This window comes from Chiloscyllium plagiosum, unplaced genomic scaffold (assembly GCF_037043375.1).
Source record: "Chiloscyllium plagiosum isolate Xiang-an unplaced genomic scaffold, Cpla_swu_hap1 HiC_scaffold_4, whole genome shotgun sequence".
NCBI lineage: Eukaryota > Metazoa > Chordata > Chondrichthyes > Orectolobiformes > Hemiscylliidae > Chiloscyllium > Chiloscyllium plagiosum.
This window is the reverse complement of record NW_028270142.1, coordinates 33,251,582-33,268,314: the sequence shown is the minus strand read 5'-3', so window position 1 is coordinate 33,268,314 and position 16,733 is coordinate 33,251,582. Positions and strand designations below refer to the sequence as shown.

At 39.2% G+C, this 16,733-nt stretch overlaps 2 protein-coding genes across 49 annotated transcripts in view; both read left to right on the top strand.

Annotated features, from left to right (window-relative positions):
- The window catches only part of clasp2 (cytoplasmic linker associated protein 2), a 328,546-nt gene extending 325,051 nt beyond the window's left edge, over positions 1 to 3,495 (top strand). For all 48 annotated transcript variants that reach the window (XM_087986123.1, XM_087986122.1, XM_087986097.1 and 45 more), the window contains one exon: positions 1,838 to 3,495. In XM_087986123.1, the coding sequence (XP_087842249.1) occupies positions 1,838 to 1,924 (87 nt within the window). In that variant the 3' untranslated portion in view covers positions 1,925 to 3,495. The remainder of the gene's footprint in view (positions 1 to 1,837) is intronic.
- Positions 2,637 to 16,733, top strand: part of LOC122549303 (upstream-binding protein 1-like) — a 145,565-nt gene continuing 131,468 nt past the window's right edge. The window contains exon 1 of the mRNA XM_043688891.1: positions 2,637 to 2,707. Within this exon, the coding sequence (XP_043544826.1) occupies positions 2,637 to 2,707 (71 nt within the window). The remainder of the gene's footprint in view (positions 2,708 to 16,733) is intronic.

Genomic DNA, 16,733 nt, shown 5'->3' with positions numbered 1-16,733 from the left:
ATATTTTATTGTAAAGCTTTAATTTGTTATTTTACTTAAATTGAAAATAGTTTTCTGTACTCAGTGACATAGCTACATACAACATTAGCAATTCAAGCTAAGAAATCAACTGTTTATATAATTTTCTTTAAAATGTGTGGTAACCTTTCAGGCTAACAATTATGTTTCAATGGATGATATTGGCAAAAGAAAACTCAAGAAATTGAAAGCATGCATAAAACAAATGTCACAACTTACATTTCTTAATGTTTCTTAGTTGTAAATTCAAATTTCTACATTTGTATGCAGTTTACCAAATGCATGGATTCCAGCATCCCCATTTACAATGAAAACTGTACATACAGGTGTCATAATATATTTAGATTCCTATGTCCCATTTTAGGTACTGCAATCTGAAACTTTTACATTTGGTCGTTTCTATTACAAATGTGAATGAAGGAATTCATAATGTAATTATGTCAGTATTTCTTGCACCAATTACTTTTTGTATAGAGGTATAAGGTGATCTAAATAGTGGTTTTAGGGATTTCAAGGGGAATCTGGAATGCTCTACCTAAAGTTGTAGTAGAGATAGAAACCCCAAAGTTAAAAAAGTACTTGGACATGTATTTGAAGTTCCATCATCTACAAGGCAAAAGATGAAACTCTAGCAACTGAATGGCTCCTCTTTGGTTGATGCATACATGATGAACCAAAAGGCCTCCTGCCATGCCTGTAAATTTCCAAAGCGGTCTAAATTACATGGCTGAATGGATAAATACTTAAGAACTTCATTGGAGGTAAGCTGAAAAGCATTGTACCTGTATTTCTTTAGGAAACCCAGTCAGACAGTGCCATGATTCTAATGCTGAATGAACACTTTATTAAATTGAATTCAACAAACTTGGTAATTTGTAGGTTAGTATCTGAAAAGAACATAAGTTTTTGGTCAGAGAAAGGAACCTTGCAGACCTGTGCAGTCTGGCATATGTGTTACAGGCAAAGAAAAGGAATATTTTTCTACTAACACTGAGGAAAAATAATAAAACGTGACATCCAACACGTACACATAAATATAGGTATGAATTTTAAAAAGGGAGAAGGTCTATAATACAAACACAGTAAATACTGGAGAAATCCAGGAGGTCTGGCAGCATTTGGAGAAAGAATTAATGTTTTGCATCTGATAGTTTGAGTCCAATTTGACTACTTCAAAATGCCTTTGAAGAAAATTTGTTTTGGTCTCAAAACGTTAACTCTATTCAATACAGTTGATTGATCATTATGATCATTTTATACTTTAAATCCACTTAATAATCTCAGATGTTCTACATGAGCATCGAGGATTCTACATGGTAGTTCACAACCCACATTGGTTGTCAGTTATGTAGATTAGAATGCCATGTTTGTTAGAAAGTAAAATAATGTTAACAATATAATATGTACACTTAATTTTATATCACAAACAAGGTCATCACAAATATTTGAGTGTTATATGAAATGTTTAATTGTAACATTTGTGGCCTTTGTGAAATAAGTTGAATGCTTATCATCTTAACAGCCTCAATCTATGTGAATTCCATTTATTTTCTTAATTTGTGACATTTGGAATAGTTACATAATGTGAAATGTTTATAATCTTATACAAATACTTAAGCAATATTCATATCTCCATATTACTGTTTATTATATTACTAGAACCTATTTATCAGATTATATTTGTAGTTATGATTTATTGCCCTCATGATTTTTCCATTGAGACCATGATTTTTGCTGTTGGACGGTGTGTAGTATTTGCAGTCCTGTTTAAATCACATATATCGAAAAAGTAACATTGTAAATTTGTTTTGTGTTTCAGATGAAATTGTTAAACTTGTACATTAAACGTGCACAAACTGGCTCCAGCACAAGTGGCTCAGCGTCAGATCTCACTGGTCAAAGCTAGAAATAGCAGCTTTTTAAAATGAGTCTAATGGGGACAGAACAACCAGTTTTTCAAGACTCTTCTTTGGAACTTGATACATCACAGCTGTATACAACAAATGACTTTCCTCAGCCTGCATGTGACTGTTGCACCAGAATTTATTCCAGATCAGAGGAAACAGTATTAGTCAATTCAGATAAAACTCAAATCAATTCTTCTCATTCAGACTCCTGTGTTTCTTCTAATTAATGTTTACCAGTGTTACAGTTATATAAATAAAATGCTAATTATGATTAAAAAGGAATGCTTTAAGCTTCAGAAAAGTGTTTTTGCTACTATCCAGCAGCATTACAGTTTCCTTTTACTTCATAATTTACTTCTGGTTAGATATCAAAAATGATTGGTAAAGGATATGCCTCCAGTAAGTCAGACCAGAACCAGATTGAAGCAGTAGCAAACTGCCTTGTTTTGGGTGCATGCTGTCATAACAAAACTTTAGGGATTGTAACTTAATGTTTGTGCAAGAGCTGGGGCTAGAATTGTCTGGTTTTGCCAGTGTCACTTGTCTATTCACTGATTCATTCTGTTGTTCGCTCAGTAAAAGTAATGCAAGCTAAACAGAAGAAAGCTAGAAGAGCTGAGCATTCCTGAGCAGCAGCGCGTCATCTGTCCTATTTCTCAGTAGTAGATTTGTGGATAGGTACAAGTTGCGTGAGATTTGTACCTTTACAAAATGGACACGTGTCATCATCCCTTCTTCAAGCAGGGTGCATCGGAGTGGAGTGCTCTACACAAGCACGCTCAGTATGTAACTTGTTTATATTTAGTATGTGTTTCTAAGTTTCTAGTTTAATGAACAGGTAAAAAAGCCTATGTGGCAAGTTTTGCCTCAGCAGTAACTTTAAGTAGACAACAATTGTGATGATGCTACTGACCTCCTTGTCTGTGATGGCTTTGTTTAAATATTCCAGGAAGTTTAACATCAATTGCTAATATGTGTGTGCAGTAAATGAAGGTCATAAAATATTGACAGTGTCCATTTGGGAAAACTATGAAGGTGGATCACTGTGGAGATGTCAGCACCTTACATTAGTGTTCTCTCTACCTCTTATTGCGGATTGATATTCTTTCATCCTATTAATGTAACTTTCACTTGGAAAAAAAAAGTCTACTACTTTTACCTGGTTGAATAATGACTAACATTCAATGACATGTCCTAAGTCAATACTGGAAATAGTTTTGTTGCCAGTTGTTCTGTGATGGTGATGCTCGTGGAGCTGGATTTGTAAAGTCCAAAACTAAAAATGAATGCATCTGGTAAAATGAATCTCACTGGGAAAGCAAAACATGATCAGACTGTTGTTTTGCTGCTGTTAGGGAGTTGCCCTTTTTTTTGTTTAATGAAAAATTTGTAGAAATGTATTTAAAGATTTTAAGCAAATCGGTTACTGGCTTTTTTAGCACCTACATCAAGGATATAGTGTTACGTGAATAGTAATTTGGTTTACACTGTATTATTTGATGTATTTATAGTTATGTGCTTACAAATGTGCATACACTGGCAATAAACTGTATATAACATTATTATCTTGCTTTTGAGTCACAAAAGTTGATTCTTTTGCTATAATCTTTATGAAGTTTTGCAAAAGATTACAACAAGGGTTTGACAGATAAACCCTATGAAGCATGTATGAAGGATAATACCACTAAATATGTAATTGTTCTGATGAAATTATGGGGGAAAAATTGGTAATTTGTGGCATATGAATTTCCTATCAATAGTCAATACTTGTATGGGATGTGCTTTTAATGACTTCATTTTGTCCAAGTCTGAATCATTTATGTAGTAAATTAAATGTACAGAACTTGAATATTGCTGAAAAGAGAGATGTTGTCAAAGCTGTTTTGTCTTGTATTCATCAGGGCAAAACACAACAATACCAAATTTTAAATGGTCACAACAGTTTATGAGACTGGATAAAAAATAGCACTAAATCGTTGGCAAGTCAATTTGGATTACTTGCTAAATAGCAACATTCCAGCCACTGGGGAACTATAAGCACCCCATACCTTGTAAATAAGCTTTGCATTTTGAAAAATTATTCTATTTGATTTTCAGAAAATCAGCCCTAGCATATGAATGGTCACTCTTGGCAAGCATAAATGAGCCACCTATAACTAATTATCCTAAATTGATTGAGTGTAACTGTTAGAACATGCAGGATTGTCAGCAGTGCAGCCCAATTGTGGAATTACATCCAACAGTAGGTATTTGTTTTGTGTTTTGTAATTTTGGCCTGGTTGTGTACAGTTGCGTATTAAAACCAAATGAATGTGTTGTTTGATTTAATCAGCCAGCTTAGCTGGCATTACACTGGCACTGAAATTCATGCACAGTATGGTTCAAGTTTGTGTAAACAGAGTTTCTTTTTGAACTGCCAATAGCATCCTGGAAATTATCACTTGCATCACCACTGCATAGCAGGAGTATGAAAACGTCTTGCTTAACCTGTTCGACCTACCATTCAATTAATTGAATCAAACATCATTCCTTAAGCTATCCATGTTGAGTACAGACTGTACTCAACCAGTTCACGTTTGCAAAAGCCGAAATAAAATGTCTACAGTTAGATCTGATTCCATGATTGAGCAACACTTATTGAATAATCCTGAGTTCCCTAAGGCGACACTAACTATAAATTAAAATAATTAGTCAAGCTTGTAAGTGCCTCATTGCACTTGATCGAAGTGACATCTGTTCATAGAAAGAGATGGATTCTCTGCAAGGACTGTGTTCAAACCTTTTTTTGAATGACATAGAAGCATGGCAGCCTCTAGTTCCCCGTTTCCTCCTTAATAGCAACACCTTGAACAATCAGAATCAACTGGCCAACCATATAACACCCATGTTCAATTATTCAACTGACCTACAGCTAAATGCCATGATTCTACTGCAGGACAGAGTGAAGATGCAATCCTGAGGTTAACTTCACCTAGTTTTGGAATTGGCCCTCATGCTAACAGTGTTATTCTAAACTACACACCAGCCTGCTGCTCCTCCTCCCTTTAATATCGAATTCCAGTATTTTCCCAATGACAGTTGTTAGGCTGGCTGGTCTATTATTTACAACTTTGTCTCCTTCCTTGAAAGCGGGAGAACTTAAAGTTGCAATTCAGATTAGACATTTCCGCCACAAATCATGGATGCCATGAAGCATAGTTAAAGAAAAGTAGACGAAAGCGATGAAGAAAGAAACTTGTATAATCCAGGAGTGGAGAGTCAGAAAATCACAAATGCTGTTATTTAAGCATTAGCCAGTGTAAAGAAGTGAACAATTCTGGTTTAATATAACTTTTTTTCACAGACAACAATGAAGAGCAGGAAATCCTTCAAAAAAAACTACAAAAGGTGGAAAACTCCCATTAAAGCTACAAAGAGAAGGAGAACTCTCCAGAACAGCAGCAATATACAGGAGAATCATCCCTACTTCAAAAATAAAAATCTCTAAAGAACATAAAATACTAATCACATCAGGAAGTCATAACATCAGAAATAGTATTGCCAGGAAGGTTTAATTTCAGAGGAAATTCAATGGAGAACAAATTTGACATCATGGAGAAAACCATTCTTGAGGTATAAAACAGCTGTTAAACTGGATACACAGAAGCTGAACAATGAAATATATTTCTTTACAGAATTCACAATATCTGGCAAATGATGGCATCAATTATTAGTATCAGTTCTGAAGGAGATAACTGGACTCAATGCATTAACTGTTTTCTCCCACAAATGCTGCCAGACCTGTTGAGTTTATATTTTTGTTTCAGATCACCAGCATCTGCAGTTCTTTATTTCAGCAGCAAGACATACTGAAAACTTTTGACAATTATTTCAACAGTAGAACTAATAAAGTTATTGAAAGAATATGATTAAATAGGCGAATATATTAGCCAGGAGATGCCATTGATGACTTGTTTAATGATTTATACAGACTAGTGGAGAGATATGACCATGGTGGCAAAGACAGAATTCAAAAGAGATCATTCCACATGCCCACTTTCCTGCCCTTTCCCCATAACCCTTGATTCCCTATTGATCAAGAATCTACCTCAGCCTCAAATATATATAAGCACACTGCCCCCACAGTGCTTTGTGGCAAGGAGTTCCAAAGACCCTCAACACCTCTGAGGGAAGAAATTTCTCTTCATCTCCCAATTTTTAAATTGGCACCCTGTGATTCTAAGACTGTGTCCTTGAGTACTAGACTCTCGTATGAGAGGAAATATCCTCTCAGCATTTACCTTGCAAAGCCACTTCATGTTTCTAAATTCCAATGAGTAGAATCCCAACTCCTTTAGTCTTTGCTCATTAGACGATCCCTCTATACCAGGGGTCATGTGAGTGAATCTTCTCTGAACTGCCTCCATGAAATAATATCTTTAGATTCTGAAGACTGCTCCTCCATGGCCTTGTGTAGTAGAGAATTCCAAATGTTCAGAACTCTAAAATAATTTCTCACCTCAGATCGAAGTGGTAATCCTTATTTTTAAATTATTCCTCCTGGTTTGAGACTCCCCAAACATCTTACCTGCGTATCCCTTTAAATATTTTGTCGGTTTCAATGAGATCACCTCTCTTCATAGGATATTCCAGCCATCCCATGAAAAGTCTGGTGAATCTTTGTTGAACTCCCTCTCTGATATTAATATCTTGAGATAAGGAAACCAAAACTGCACAGAGCATACCAATTGCAGTTTAACCAAGTTCCAAAAGATTGAAGCAAGACTTCACTACAGTACTCAAATCCACTAGCAAAAAAAGCTATATGCTATTAGCCTTCCAATTAGTTTGCTGCACTTGCATATTATTCTTTAATGACTTATCAACAATGACACTTAGATTCCTTTGTATATCTACACTTTTCAATCTCTTATCATTTAAAAAATACTTTGCACCTCTTTCACCTACCAAAGTGAATTGCCTGTCAGTTTTTTCACATTATATTCCAACTGCCTTTCTCTTACCTATTCACCTCTGATGTTCATCAGTCTGGTCCCAGCTCTACACGTGACCTCACCCGAAGATCCCATCAGTTGGGTAAGATTCTCCTCGGAAATTTCTGAATTCCCATGCCCCAACTTGAGAGTTACTATCGTCGAGAAGGAAGCCAATCAGCACATCAGTTTGATCCCTATTTGGTCTCACTCACATTCGGTTGTTTTGGTTATGCAGTCCCAACACTCAATTGGCTTTATTGAGTACTGCTTTATATTAGTAGAGTCATTATTAAAAATTACTAAGACTGCAAAAAGGGTGAAGTTAGTCTTGAGCAATAAAACAAAATGTTTGATAGTGAATTGAAAGCCTATTATGTCCACAGAGATCAATAAAAAGGAAATTGAATAGGTAATAATATTGAGCTGTGATAATTTGTGCCCATTTTCTGCCACCAATTAAGATCAGTTTCACCACATTAGATCTCCTTCCATTTCAAAAGTTGGGTATTTCAACTTTGCTGTTGGTCATGTTTGTTGCTTAGTTTCCCATCCAATGTACTTTGCACATGACTGCATTAAATTCCATGTCATTTTTCAATTCATATACTAATTTTGTCCAACTATTTTTAAATTTGAGTTGTTTTCCCCTATTCCATTCTCCTTCCAAGTTTGGTATAATCAACAAATATAACCACTTTGCAAAGATTTATCTCTCTCTCTGCCTACCTGATTTATTTGAAGACACACCCTTAATATTTTTCCAAACCAGTGGTTCTATGGAATTACATTTAGAGGCCTGTGTGGGACTTGAGGGTTACTAACAAACCGTTTACAATGAAAACCAAAAGAACTGTGGATGCTGTAAATCAGAAACAAAAACATATTGCTGGAAAATCTCAGCAGATCTGACAGCATTTTTGAAGAGAAATTGGAATTAACGTTTCAGGTCCAGTCACCCTTCCGCGAAACTGTTCTGAGGAAGGTCACCAGACCCAAAAGCTTACAATGAACATTGTTTTACATTGAATGTAAGTACAAATCTTTTCTGCAACTGAAAATGTGGTCATATTGCGACTGTGCAAGACATTGGTTAGGCCACTTTTAGAAAATTGAGTGCAATTCTGGTCTTCCTATAAGAAGGATATTGCGAAACTTGAAAGGGTTCAGAAAAGAATTACAAGGATGTCACCAGGGGTGGAGGACTTTAGTGGAGAAAGTGAGGTCTGCAGATGCTGGAGATCAGAGCTGAAAATGTGTTGCTGGAAAAGCGCAGCAGGTCAGGCAGCATCCAGGGAACAGGAGAATCGACGTTTCGGGCATAAGCCCTTCTTCAGGCTGTTTTCCCTGCAGCGTTGAAGGCTGAGGGGTGATCTTATATTCCTGAAGAAGGACTTCTGCCCGAAACGTCGATTCTCCTGTTCCCTGGATGCTGCCTGACCTGCTGCGCTTTTCCAGCAACACATTTTCAGCTTGGAGGACTTTAGCTACAGGGTTGAATAGGCTGGGGCTGTTTTCCCTGCAGCGTTGAAGGCTGAGGGGTGATCTTATAAAGTTTATAAAATCATGAGGGGTATAGATATGGTAAATAGACAAGGTCTTTTCCTGGGGGTGAGGGAGTTCAGAACTAGAGGGCATAGATTTAGGATGAGAGGGGAAAGATTTAAAAGGAACCTAAGAAGCAATGTTTTCATGCAGAGGGTGGTGCGTGTATGGGATGAGCTGCTGGAGGAAGTGGTGGAGGCTGGTATAATTTATAATATTTAAAAGGCAGCTGGATGGATACGTGAATAGGAAGGGTTTAGAGGGTTATCGGCCAAGTGCTCGCAAATAGGCCCAGATTAAGTTAGGATATCTGGTCAGCATGGAAGAGTTGGATCAAAGGGTCTTTTTCTGTGCTGTTCATCTCTATGACTCCATGATTGTCTTAATACTGAGTTTTTAATGCTCCCCACTGCCACCTGATTTAATTCCTCTTATGAATACTCATTGCTGTTTATCCTTCAGTTTCTTTTAAAGTCATTCCTTAGGGTTTACTTAAAGTCAAAATGTGAAGATTTAGTGTAACTGATTTTTGATTTATTTATTCATTAATGTGATGTAATATTGCTGAATAGCTCGGTATTTATTGTCCATCCCTAATTGTCTTTACAATAAGTGGATACTTTGTCAAATGCTTCTCAGAAACTGCACAGTAAGGAGGTCTTTATACATTCCATTTGGGGTGTTACTTCCACAAATATGTTGAGGAGGTCAATCATAGAAAATAAGACCAAGATTTGACCATTCAGCATATCGAGCCTCATCCACCATTCAATATGATAATGGTTGGTCCTCTCTAAAAAACATAGAACAGTACAGCACAAGAAGGGGTTCTTAGGCCCACAATGTTGTCCCGAACATGACGCCAAGTGAAACTAATCCCTTCTGCCAGCCCTTGATCTATATCCCTCATTTCTTGCGTAATCATGTGATTATCTAAAAGTCCATTATCATATCTGCTTCTACCACCACCCCTGATGGTGCATTCCAGATTCCTATCATATTCTGTGCAAAACTATTGCCCTTCACATATCCTTTGAACTTGCCCCCTCCCACTTTAAATGTATGCCCCTTTGTATTACATGTTTCAACTCTGGAAAAAGGATTCTGACTGCCAACCCTATCTATGCATTTCATAATTTTATTAAGTTCTATCAAGTCTTTCCTTAGTTTCCACTGCTGAAGAGAAAACAACGAGTTTTTCTAGCCTCTCTTTATAGGTCATACCCTCTAATCTGGGCAGCATCCTGATAAACCTCGTCTGCACCCCTTCCAAAGCCTTCACATCCTTCCTGTAATGTGGCGACTAGAATTGGACACAATACTTTTTAAGTGTAGTCTAACCAAAATCTTATAAAGCTGCAACATGACAGCCTGACTCTTGTACTCAATTCCCTGATCAATAAAGGTAAGCACACCATACCATCCTTTACCGTAGATAAAGAAAAAGGCAATATTAATTATTTTCCAGATGTCAATTTTAGCCAATACAATTCTTCAATAGCTTTTGGTTAATTCTCTGAAAGGCATGGGAACCAGGTGTCAGTGGATTTTTTTATTACATTTCAAATGATTACAGATATTGCTGAAACATGGGAATTTTGGTGTAGACAGAATGTTTTTCTACTGATAGCAAAGTCTATAACCAGAGGAAACATTGACATTAAGGGAGAATTGAGAAGTTTTTTTAATCATCAATTAATTGCTATGATCTGAAGTACATTGCCATTGGTAGCATTGCCAGTGGAAGGAAATTCAAATCAAAATTTCAGAAGGGATTTGGATTAATACAAAAATAAATACAAAATACTGTAGCTGATGGAGATGTGGAATGAAAACACTCAGCATATTTGAGAGCATCTGTGGAGAGAGAAACAGACTTAACATTTGGTGACTCTTAACTGGGCTGGATTAACATTTATTGCCTGTCTCCAGTTGCGCTGAGAAGGTGGCGGTGTGCTGCTTTGTTGAATTGCTGCAGTCCAGGTGCTATATGTAGACCCACAATACTGTTTGGGAGGGAATTCCAGGATTGATCCAGAGACACTTTATTTCCAAATCAGGATGGTGAATGGCTTGGAGCAGATCTTGGTGGTGGTGGTGTTTCCATAAATTTGCTGTCCTTGTCCTATATGGAATTGGTCATGGGTATGAAAGGCGTTGTCTTAGGATTTTTGGCAAATTTCTACCATGCATCCTGTAAATAGTACACACTGCTGCTATGAGCATGGTGTGGAGTGACTGAATGTTTGGGTATAATGGTGCCAACCAAGCAAGCTGCTTTATCTTGTATAGTTTCAAGCTTCTTGAGTGTTTTTGAAATTGCCATCACCCAGGCAAATAGGGAGTATTCCATCACACCCCGACTTTTGTTTTGTAGGTGGTAAACAGGCTTTGGGGGAATGAAGAGAAGAGTTACTTGCTGCAATATTCCTCAACTTTGACCTGCTTTTGCAGTCACTAATTATTTGACAAGTCCAATTCAGTTTCTGGTCAATGGTAACACCCGGGATATTCGTAGTGGCTATGTAGTGATGTAAAAGGGGCGATGAGTAAATTGTCTCTTAGAGTCATAGTCATGGAGTCATAGAGATGTACAGCACGGAAGCAGACCCTTCAGTCCAACTAGTCGAGGCCGACCAGATATCCTAGATTAATAGAACATAGAACAGAACAGCATAGTACTGTTTCCTTGATACAGAACAGCCCTCGATGTTGTGCCGGTCTTTTATCCTACTCTAAGATCAGACTTAAAAATCACACGAAACCAGTTTATAGTCCAACAGGTTTATTTGAAATTACAAGCTTTCAGAGCACTGCTTTGTCAGGTAGCTAATGGAGTAGGATCATAAGACACAGGTGTGTACTTCCAAATAAACCTGTTGGACTATAACCTGGTGTCGTATGATTTCTAACTTTGTCCACCCTAGTCTAACACCAACACTTAAACATCATAAGATCAGAATAACTTATATACCCTTCCTAGAATTATCTTCCATGTGCCTATCCAAGAGTTGCATAAATATCCCTAATGTATCTGACTATGCTACCACTGCTGGCAGTGCACCCACCACTCTGTGTAAAGAACCTACCTCTGACATCTCCCTTAAACCTTCCTCCAATCACCTTAAAATTATGCCCCTGTGTGATAGACATCTCCACTCTGGGAAAAAGTCTCTGGCTATCCATTCTATTTATGCCTCTCATCATCTAGTACATCCCTATCAAGTCACCACTCATCCTTCTTCACTCCAATGAGAAAAGCCCCAGCTCCCTCAACCTTTCTTCATAAGACATGACCCCCAGTCCAGGCAGCATCCTGGTAAATCTCCTCTGCACCCTCTCTAAAGCTTCCACATCTTTGCTAAAACTGAACACAATATTGCAAAAGCGTTCTAACCAGGGCTGTTTGGAGCTGCAGCATAATCTCACGGCTCTTAATCTCAATCCCCCTGCTAATGAAAGCCAACACACCATACACCTTTTTAACAATTCTATCAACTTGGGGGGCAACTTTGAGGGCTATATGGACATGAACTGCAAGATCTCTCTGTTCGTCGACATTGCCAAGAATCCTGCCTTTAACCCTGTATGCTGCATTCAAATTTAACCTTCCAAAGTGAATCACTTCATTTTTCCAGGTTGAACTCCATCTGCCATTTATCAGCCCAGTTCTGCATCCTGTCAATATCCCGTGCAACCTACAACAGCCCTCCACACTATCCATAACTCCACAAATCTTTGTGTCATTGGCAGACTTCTTAACCCACTGTTCCACTTCCTCATCCAACTCATTTATAAAAATTACAAGGAGGAGAGGTCCCAGAATCGATCCCTGTGGAACACCATTGGTCACCGAGTTCCAGGCTGAATATTTTTCAGCTACCACCACCCTCTGTCTTCTATGGGCCAGCCAATTCTGTATCCAGCCAACCAGATTTCCCTGTATCCTATGCCTCCTTACTTTCTGAATAAGCCTACCATGGGCAACCTTATCAAATGCTTTGGTAAATCCATGTACAGCATATCCACTGCTCTACTTTCATCAATGTGTTTTGTCACATCCTCAAAGAATTCAATAAGGTTTGTGAGGCATGAGCTGCCCCTCACAAAGACCATAAGACATAGGAGTGAAACTAAGACCATTCGGCCCATCGAGTCCACTCCACCATTCAATCACGGCTGATGGGCATTTCAACTCCACTTACCCGCATTCTCCCCGCAGCACTTAATTCCTTGTGACATCAAGAATTTATCAATTTCTGCCTTGAAGACATTTAGCATCCCAGCCTCCACTGCACTCTGCGGCAATGAATTCCACAGGCCCACCACTCTCTGGCTGAAGAAATGTCTCCTCATTTCTGTTATGAATTTACCCCCTCTAATTCTAAGGCTGTGTCTACGGGTCCTAGTCTCCTCGCCTAACGGAAACAATTTCCTGGCGTCCACCCTCTCCAAGCCATGTATTATCTTGTAAGTTTCTATTAGATCTCCCCTTAATCTTCTAAACTCCAATGAATACAATCCCAGGATCCTCAGCCGTTCCTCATATGTTAGACCTACCATTCCAGGGATCATCCGTGTGAATCTCCGCTGGACACGCTCCAGTGCCAGTATGTCCTTCCTAAGGTGTGGGGACCAAAACTGGACACAGTACTCCAAATGGGGCCTAACCAGAGCTTTATAAAGTCTCAGTAGCATAACGGTGCTTTTATATTCCAACCCTCTTGAGATAATTGACAACATTGCATTCGCTTTCTTAATCATGGATTCAACCTGCATGTTTACCTTTACAGAATCCTCAACTAGCACTCTCAGATCCCTCTATACTTTGGCTTTACGAATTTTCTCACCGTTTAGAAAGTAGTCCATGTTTGTATTCTTTTTTCCTAAGTGCAAGACCTCGCATTTGCTCACATTGAGTTCCATCAGCCATTTCCTGGACCACTCTTCCAAACTGTCTAGATTCTTCTGCAGCCTCCCCACTTCCTCAGAACTACCTGCCTGTCCACCTAACTTTGTATCATCGGCAAACTTCGCTAGAATGCCCCCAATCCCTTCATCCAGATCATTAATATATAACGTGAACAGCTGCGGCCCCAACACAGAATCCTGCGGGACACCGCTTGTCACCGGCTGCCATTCCGAAAAAGAACCTTTTATCCTAACTCTCTGCCTTCTGTCAGACAGCCAATCCTCAATCCATACCAGTAGCTCACCTCGAACACCATGGGCCCTCACCTTGCTCAGCAGCCTCCCGTGTGGCACCTTATCAAAGATCTTTTGGAAGTCTAGGTAGACCACATCCACTGGGTTTCCCCGGTCTAACCTACTTGTCAGCTCTTCAAAGAACTCCAACAGGTTTGTCAGGCACGACCTCCCCTTACTAAATCCATGTTGACTTGTTCTAATCTGACCCTGCTCTTCCAAGAATTTAGAAACCTCATCCTTAATGATGGATTCTAGAATTTTACCAACAACCGAGGTTAGGCTAATTGGCCTATAATTTTCCATCTTTTGCCTTGATCCTTACTTGAACAAGGGGGTTACAACAGCGATCTTCCAATCATCCGGGACTTTCCCTGACTCCAGTGAATTTTGAAAGATCTCAACCAATGCCTCCACTATTTCCTCAGCCACCTCCCTCAGAACTCTACGATGTAGCCCATCGGGGCCAGGAGATTTATCAATTTTAAGACCTTTTAGCTTTTCTAGCACTTCCTCTTTTGTAATGGCAACTATACTCAACTCAGCCCCCTGACTCCCTTTAATTGTTGGGATATTACTCATGTCTTCCACTGTGAAGACTGATGCAAAGTACTTATTAAATTCTCCTGCTATTTCCTTATCTCCCATCACTAGGCTTCCAGCATCAGTTTGAAGTGGCCCAATGTCTACTTTTGCCTGTCGTTTGTTTCATTTGTTTCAAAGTCATGCAGACTACTTCAAATCAAACTATGGCTTTCCAAGTAATCAAAAATCCTGTCTCTCAGAATCCTCTCCAATACTTTGCCCACCACAAACATAAGTATTCCCTTTCTTGAACAAGGGAGTAACATTTGCCACTTTCCAATCATCTGATATGGTTCCAGTAGACAGTGAGAATGCAAAGACCATCACCAAAGGCGCAGCAATCTCTTTTTTTTGCTTCCTATAGTAACCTTGGGTATATCCCCCAGGGGATTTATTTATCCTTATGTTTTTCACAATTTTCAGCACATCCTCCTTCTTAACATTAACCTGTTCGAGCATATCAGCCTCTTTCACACTGTCCTCAGAAACGTCAACGTCCCTCTCAGTAGTGAATACTGAAGCAAAGTATTCATTAAGGACCTCCCCTACTTCCTGTAACTCCAGGTGCGTGTTCCTTCCACTCTCCCTCACTCTGGTAATCCTCTTGTTCCTCACAAGCTTAGAATGCCTTAGGGCCTTCCTTAATCCCACCCGCTAAAGCTTTCTCATGCCCCCTTGTGGCTCTTCTAAGTCCAATCTTCAGTTCCTTCCTGGCCATCTTGAAACCCTTTAAAGTCCTGTCTGATCCTTGGCTCCTCAACCTTAAGTAAGCTTCCTTCTTCCTCATGACTAGATATTCCACATCCTTTGTCACCCAAGATTCTTTCAATCTACCACTCCTTCCTTGCCTCAGTGAGACAAACCTGTCCAACACTATCAACAAGTGCTTCCGAAACAACCTCCACATTTCTGTTGTGTATTTCCCTGACAACATCCGTTCACAATTTAGGTGCCCCAGTTCCTGTCTAATAGCATTGCAATTCCCTCTCCCCCAATTAAATAGTTTCCCATACTGTCTACTCCTAACCCTCTCCACAAGTATAGTAAAGATCAGGGAGTTGTGATCACTGTCACCAAAATGTTTTCCTGCCGAGAGATCTGACACCTGGCATGGTTTTTTGCCATGCACCAAATTCAATGTGGCCTCACCTCTAGTTGGCCTATCTACATATTGAGTCAGGAACCCTTCCTGGACACATCTGCCAAGAACTGCTCCATCCAAAATATTTGCACAAAGGAGGTTCAATCAATCAATATTAGGAAAGTTAAAGTCACCCATGACAACAACTCTGTTACTTATGCACCGTTCCAAAATCTCCCTCCCAATAAAGTGACTGTTCCTTTCCTGTTTCTGACTTGCACTCTATAGACAAATCCTCCTCACCCATTAGCCAACACTTGGCCCATATCCCTCTAAATACTTAATTTTCATGTACTCTTCAGGTGTCTTTTAAATGTTTTAATTGTACCAACCTCCACCACTTCCTTCGGCAGCTTATTCCATACATGCACCGCTCTCTGTGTGAAAAAGTTGCCCCTTAGATTCCTTTTGAATCTTTCCCCCATCACCCTAAACCTATGCCCTATAGTTCTGGACTTCCCCACCCCAGGAAAAAGACCTTGTCTACTTATCCTATCCATGCCCCTCATGATTTTATAAATCTCTCTTATTGAATATGACCATTGCCTGGCATTTGTGACATGAATGTTACTGGCCAAGTTGGGATATTGTGCCCGTCTATTGTATTTACACATTGACTGCTTCAGTATTAGAGGAGTCATGAATGGTGCTGAATATTGTGCAGTTATCAGAAAATGTCCCCACTTCTGGTCTTATCATGAAGGGAAGCTTCTTAATGAAGCAGCTGAAGATGGTCAGGTCAAGGACACCACCCTGAGAACACCTGCAGAGATGTCCTGGAGCTGAGATGATCGATCTCCAATAACCACAACCATTATCTTAAGTGCCAGGTATAACTCCAATCAGCAGAGAGTTTCCTGCCAGTTCCCATTGCCTCCAGTTTTGACCATGAAACTACTGTTGATTGTAAGTAAAACCATCTGGTTCACTAATGTCTGTTAGAGAAGAAAATCTGCCACCCTTATTTGATCTGGCCTACGTGAGACTCCAGACCTACAGCAATATGGTTGATTTTCAACTGCCCTCTGAAGTGGCCTAGCAAGCCACTCAGTTGTATTAGCTGCTAGAAGTTTCAAGGAAGAAATGAAACTGAATTGACCACCTAGCATAGACCTAGGCACCAGGAATGAGAACAAAAACAGCATTGTTGACCCTGCAAAGGGGTCTTCCATACTAATATCTGGGGGCTCGTGCCAAAATTGGAAGCACTGTCTCACAGATTAGTCAAACAACAGCCTGATGTAGTTATACTCATGGAATATTACCTTGCAAAATCCCAGACACCACCAATACCATTCCTGGATATGTCTTGTCCTACAAGCTGCCCAAGCCTAACAGAGGTAATTTCACAGTCAGGAA